Source organism: Mycosarcoma maydis, chromosome 1 (assembly GCF_000328475.2).
Source record: "Mycosarcoma maydis chromosome 1, whole genome shotgun sequence".
Lineage (NCBI taxonomy): Eukaryota > Fungi > Basidiomycota > Ustilaginomycetes > Ustilaginales > Mycosarcoma > Mycosarcoma maydis.
In genome coordinates, this window is record NC_026478.1 from 2027732 (window position 1) to 2033731 (window position 6000).

The 6000-nt window shown below is 53.6% G+C and overlaps 2 protein-coding genes across 2 annotated transcripts in view; one reads left to right on the forward strand and one right to left on the reverse strand.

Moving 5' to 3' along the window:
• Nucleotides 1-1746: 1746 nt before the first annotated feature.
• On the reverse strand, nt 1747-2562 carry UMAG_00692 (uncharacterized protein; the record flags this gene model as incomplete). The annotated part of the gene is made up of 1 exon (XM_011388186.1): nt 1747-2562. One exon carries the CDS (start codon nt 2560-2562, stop codon nt 1747-1749), a length of 816 nt encoding a protein of 271 aa, XP_011386488.1.
• Nucleotides 2563-4159: 1597 nt separating this feature from the next.
• The window catches only part of UMAG_15016 (mRNA-binding ribosome synthesis protein NOP7), a gene marked incomplete at both ends in the record, with an annotated part of 2125 nt that continues 284 nt past the window's right edge, over nt 4160-6000 (forward strand). Inside the window, one exon of the mRNA XM_011388552.1 lies at nt 4160-5998. Within this exon, the coding sequence (XP_011386854.1) occupies nt 4160-5998 (1839 nt within the window). The remainder of the gene's footprint in view (nt 5999-6000) is intronic.

Sequence of the window (6000 nt, forward strand, 5' to 3'; positions counted from 1 at the left end):
GATGATGCCAATCACGAATCACGAATCACGAATCACGATGGTCGGTTCAGTGGAGTGCCAAGGCAGTCGGGCAGAGGGCAATGTCGAATCGAAAATCGCGAGACGGTGATTGAGTCAAGAGCAGGCTGGGCACAAACTGCGTTACACGGCAACGAACCGAATTGCGAATGGGCCACTTTGCGAAACACGTTGTGATGGCTCGCAGCCGCAGGCGACCACAGACGGAATGCCAATTTAACTATGAGGTTGTCAAACAAATATAACGCGATATCTCGACAATATTAATTCACGGTTCGTGATTGATTCGTGATTTCACTCATTATTCACGATTTTTTTTCTGTGATTGTGCACAGACAGTCATGAGTGGTCAGCGGTCCACAGAGCAAATGCGGCAAGAGAGGAAAAGCTTGAGTTCGGGTCATGTGTGTCTTGTATGCTGTTACTGGCTCAGTTCAGCCCTCGACACCATCACCCGGCTGTTCGGTATCGGAGGATCCAATTAGAAGGCGACCGGACCGCTTGGCATGCCGAAAAAAATCAACCAGCATGGCAACTCCGGACCCAGCGATCGCACGTCATTTCACCTGGGCTCTTTTCTTCGTGCTCGATTATTTGCCATGTCCACATGTGGTTTGCGCTCAGGGCTTGTGTGCCTAAGTTATCTCGACTTCAGTAGCTAAACTCGAGCCTGCTGTCCATGTGATTCTACAGCGAAGTTTCCTATCGTTGCTGGGTAACTTATCTGCGGCATGCGTGATTCGAGGTGTGTGTCAGCACTGCGATTTAAATACACGATAACTTTAGCCGTTTGTTTGTCACAGGGCTTGACAAAATAGGATGGGAATTTGGCCCTGAATCGTCGTCGCTCTTGTTGGGCTTTTTGACCGTTAAAGGACTCACGACTGTACAAATCGTGAATCTTGAATCAAACGTCGGAAAAACCGCACGTTTTCTCATAACTTATCTCCCCAACGTCCATAGTCCACAGGTCCATGGTCTTTTTTGTCGACATGTTAACCCCGAAAACATCTGCTTGGACATGCCATTCATGTTGGACTTCAGCAGCAGACTCATATTCTGCATCTGACACTTGCTACGCAAGACGGGCTTTCGTAACTCCTGAAGCGCCTGGTCTGCGAGGTTACTACTTGACTTAGAGTGAGCTGCGTCATAATGGATTTACTGTAATTCATGATTCAGATTGATCTGTGTCCGTCTGGGACGAGAGGCGTCGACTGGATATCACATATGATCAGGCTTACGTGTTATGTCCGAAATCGAGCTACGCTCTAATTCCTGCAAAAGCTCCAAAGCTTAGAAATCCGATCAGCTTCGGCATTTGCAGTAACGCACGCCAAAAAATTCCACTCGGACGTGGCACTCCGCTCCGATTGACGCCATCGGCGATATTCGGAGGCAGTAGCGTGCGGACTTGCCAGCATAAAACCTCAACGACTTTCACAGAAAACTGCCTCAGAGCTCCTTTGCCTCTTTCCGGATATTACCAATCACACACTCGACCACACAGCCTTCTCTGTATGCTTGATCCGTATCAGATTATTGCAGCCAATGCAGCGTGATGGCGTCGACATGACAGGACTGTTTACGGAGGAGAATAGACGAGAAAGGTATGCAAAAACACGAGCTCGCCTGTACTGGCTGTCACCATACATGTAGTAAAACCGGATACTTGAGCTCAGCAGGGACAACCATTGCAGCATCACGACGAACGTCGGTCTGAAGCGCTCAGACCAGCATAGATCCGGCAAGCACAGCAACGACGCAACCGATCATGGCAGCGGGACCCACACGGATGACGATGGAAGCTGACGAGCTCGAGCTGCTCGAGCTTCCGGAAGTGATAGAAGCGCTGGGGCTTGAGCTCGATCTCGAGCTCGAGCTAGGGCCCGAGGTGCTCGACTGATTGGCAGAGGTAGGCGAGCTTGCACTGGTTGCAGAGGACGACGAGGAGGCAGAAGTCGAGTCAACCGAGCTAGAGGCAGAGGTAGAGGCAGGGGCAGAGGACGACGAAGAGTTAGATGCAGAGCCAGCCGATGCGGCACCCGATACGATCCTGCCTGTGCCCCATGGGATCGCAGGTCCCTCGGGCTGCCTAGCGTTGGGGGGCGACGTCACAGCCCCGTTCGAGTCAGCGATGGCGAAGCGCGTCGTCCAAGTTGGGTCCTCGCCGCCGTGGGTGAACTGGAAAAAGTAGATGCCCGAGTTAGGCGAGACGTTGGGTGCCGTCCAAAGAAGCCTGCCAGCTCCGGACGAGGTGCCATCGACGTCCGTGGCAACCGTGTAGAGCTCGGTCATGTTTTGATTGGAACCGGTCATAAACTTGATCTCCATGCTCTTCCATGCCTGGCTGGTGGTGGTATCCCATTGGATCAACAGCGGCGACCCTTCGTTGGTCGTGCTGGGCGTAAGAGGCGATGGAGCGGTAGCTGTAGTGGACGAGCTCGACTGTCGTTTAGCGTGGCGGGGCACGGCAGCGACGGACGAGACACTGGTCAAGGCAAAAACGGCCCAGGGAGCAAGCGCAGCAAGCGAGAACTTCATTTTGACGTGGCGGTGGATGGTGCAAAGGTAACCGATGCTGGCAATGCGATTGCGAGAAGGCTGAGTAGAATACGAAACGAAAGAAGACGCGAAAAGAGAGGAAGAGCAAGCCTGTGATGTCAAAAGAGTGACGAGGGTGAGAGATTTGTATGCTGGGGCTAGGAAGGCAGAGAGGAGAGAACGTGGTGGTAAGTAGGGATGAGAAGGAGGAGAAAGAGTAGGAGTAGGAGACGATCAAACGAAAGATGGACTGGGCTAGACCAACGAGCCCAAGCGTCTGGAGACCGACGCTGGCAAACGATCAAGCAATTATTGTCGGTCGCATGATGAGGAATTGGGCACAGAGTCATCTACTAACTTCGTCACGAGTGGGTGCAAGATAAGTTAGGGGGCTGGCTCCTCTGGCGTGCCGCAGCCTCGTGCTTGCAGAAGCTTTGCATCAGTGCATAGGCACAGCCAGGCACACACTTTTGATGGGGGTTGTCACTACAGTCGAAGCCAACGAGGCTTCTGGGGAGTGCAGAATGAACAACACTCAGACAAAGGCGTGAAGAAAAGGACCAACACATAACAACACAGCTGTATTGATTGACTCGGTCGACGCAGATCGTCTCGGCTGCAGTGGTTCGAATTCCACAGCATCCAGGACATGCACGGCGTCGGACGGCTCACGAAAATGCAGTGCAAACGCTTGCGCGCGCGTTTCCGCCAACCATCTCGTCAGACACTGCTCGTCTCAACCTCGGCTCTTCCGCACTCGTGACTGAATTCATTGATTTCCCTCTTGGGCTCACCTGTTTTGTACTCAACTAGTCTCATACAAGGTATGTGCGCTTCAAAGTCACCATTCTTTCGCGCGTAGCGCAGCAAAGCACGCGACGAATTCCCAACACCTGCCCGAACTAACAGTATACCACGTATGTACTTGGCTACTTTTGTTGTTGGGCAGTGGACGTATGACACGACGCGGCGGTCGAGAGTCAGCTGACGATGATTTAGAGAAGCGTACACAGAGGATATGGCAAGGGAATATGAATGGTCGAACCTCGACGCACAAGCCGAAGCTGTGCTTCTGCCTTGCATGCTGGACTAAGGAACACGCAAATCGTGAATCGTGAATTCGTGTGTCACGCGTCTGCCGACGTGAGAGTCCGAAGAAAGTGTTGTGTTAACATTTCAAGTCACGAGGGGCGAGTTGTGGCGTGTCCGACTTAGCAACCGGTGCATGTGAAGAGAAGATTCGGGTCTCGGAAAACGACTCGTCACGTGAGAACAGAGAAAGCAGAAGGCAAGCGGGAAATTTTTCGTAGGAAAATTTCATTTTGAGCGGTTGCAAGCACGCAAAGTCAAACAGACCCTTGAAGCTCTTCTTGTCTATCAGAACCTTGACCTCGTCCATCATCCCGAACGCCTAGCTTCGAAGCATTTCCTTCGAAAGAATCGACGGATCGTCATAAACGGAAGATCAAACCTCTGAAGATCATCCTCAACTCTCTGGACCGCAAGTTCACCGGATTTCTTAACATACACGCCCAGGCCGAATTACCCACTCGTCACCTCATAGTGTCGACTGGCCACCTGATACAAATCGCTAAAGATGGCCAAGATGAAACAGAAAGGAAAGTCGGGCGCGGCAAAAAACTACATTACGCGTAACCAGGCTATCAAGAAGCTCCAGGTTACGCTCGCCGACTTCCGCCGTCTCTGTATTCTCAAGGGTATCTTCCCACGTCAACCCAAGAGCGTTCGTAAGGCCAACAAGGGTTCCACCGCTCCCACCACCTTTTTCTTCGCCAAGGATATTGCATACTTACAACATGAGCCTGTGCTTCAGTCGTTGCGCGAGCACAAGACTTTTGCCAAGAAGCTTTCGCGTGCAATTGGCCGTAGAGAATGGGCCGCCGCCAAGAACCTCGACGAGAGCAAGCCTACGTACCGCCTGGACCACATCATCAAAGAGCGCTACCCGACATTCCGAGACTCGCTCAAAGACATTGATGATGCGCTCTCCTTGCTGACACTCTTCGCCAATCTGCCAGCCACGGACAAGGTGTCCGCCGACGTGATCGCCACTTGCTCGCGCCTGTGTGCCGAGTGGCAGCTATACGTGATGAAGACCAAGGCGCTCAAGAAGGTCTTCCTCAGCATCAAAGGCATCTACTTCCAGGCCGAAGTCCATGGTGAGACCATCACTTGGCTCGTACCCTACCTTTTTACCCAGCACATTCCTTCGGACATTGACTTCCGCATCATGTACACCTTCCTCGAGCTTTACCAGACCCTTCTCGGATTTGTGCTTTTCAAGCTTTATACCGATGAGAACCTCGTCTACCCGCCCAGGTTCGACGCGGCCAAAGACGAGCAGGCTGCTGGCTTTGGCGCTCTCAGTCTCGATTCAGCCAGCGCTGCAGTGTTGCGCGGCGAGAATACGTCGGTCTCGGCAGCCAGCCGCGACGCTGCTACAGCTGCTTCGTCGTCTTCGGCTGTCATCACCGCCTCAGGCAAGAAGGTATCGGCCAAGGATGTCAAGAAGCAGATTAAGGCCATCTCCAAGTCGGGCAACATTGTTCCCAACGCCGACGAGGATGGCGAGGCGGATGACGTGCCATCAGCAGCGGTGGAGGAAGAGGACAAGTTTGTTGAGCAGCCTTCGAAATCGACCGAAGAGCAGGAATCAGCAGGCCACCTAACGACGTTTGACGAGATTCAGGCGGCTTCGGCAGCAAGCGAAGGCGCAGCTCATGGATTGTTCACACCGTACGTTTTCTACATCTCGCGAGAGTGCCCACGCGCTGTGATCGAGTTCGTTCTGCGATCTTTCGGCGCATTGCCAGGGCGCATCGGATGGGACATGGTGGCTGGTGCAGGCAGTGCGTTGGACGAGGACGACGCTAGGATCACACATCACATCATCGACCGACCAGTGCCGGCAGGCGGCATGAAGAGGTATGCGGGCAAGCGCGTGTTTGTGCAGCCTCAGTACATTGTCGACTGCGCCAATGCGAGGAAGCTGCTCCCAGCTGGAGCGTACGGACCTGGTCAGACGCTGCCACCACACTTGAGTCCCTTCGTCGACGATGCCGAGGTGGCTCGTCGCGGTGGCTACGTGCCTGAAGAGGCGAGGGAGCAGCTGGGTCTGGATGCAGACGCTGCTGCAGTTGCCTCAGACGACGAAGAAGACTCGGACGAGGAGCTGGAAGCGGACGAAGATGCGGAAGAGGAGGACGAGGATGAGAACGAGGAGATCAAGAAAACCACTTTGCGCCCAGCACTCTCAGCGTTGCTTGCCGACCCTAGTGACAGCGGCCAAGCTGGTCTTTTGGATGCGGCTGAGCTCGAGGCCGAAGCTGCAGGAGGTGAAGATGCACTGGAAGACATGCGTCGCAAACACACGGCCGCTCTCAAGGAGCCAAGAAGACGACAAGGCGTCGACGGCAC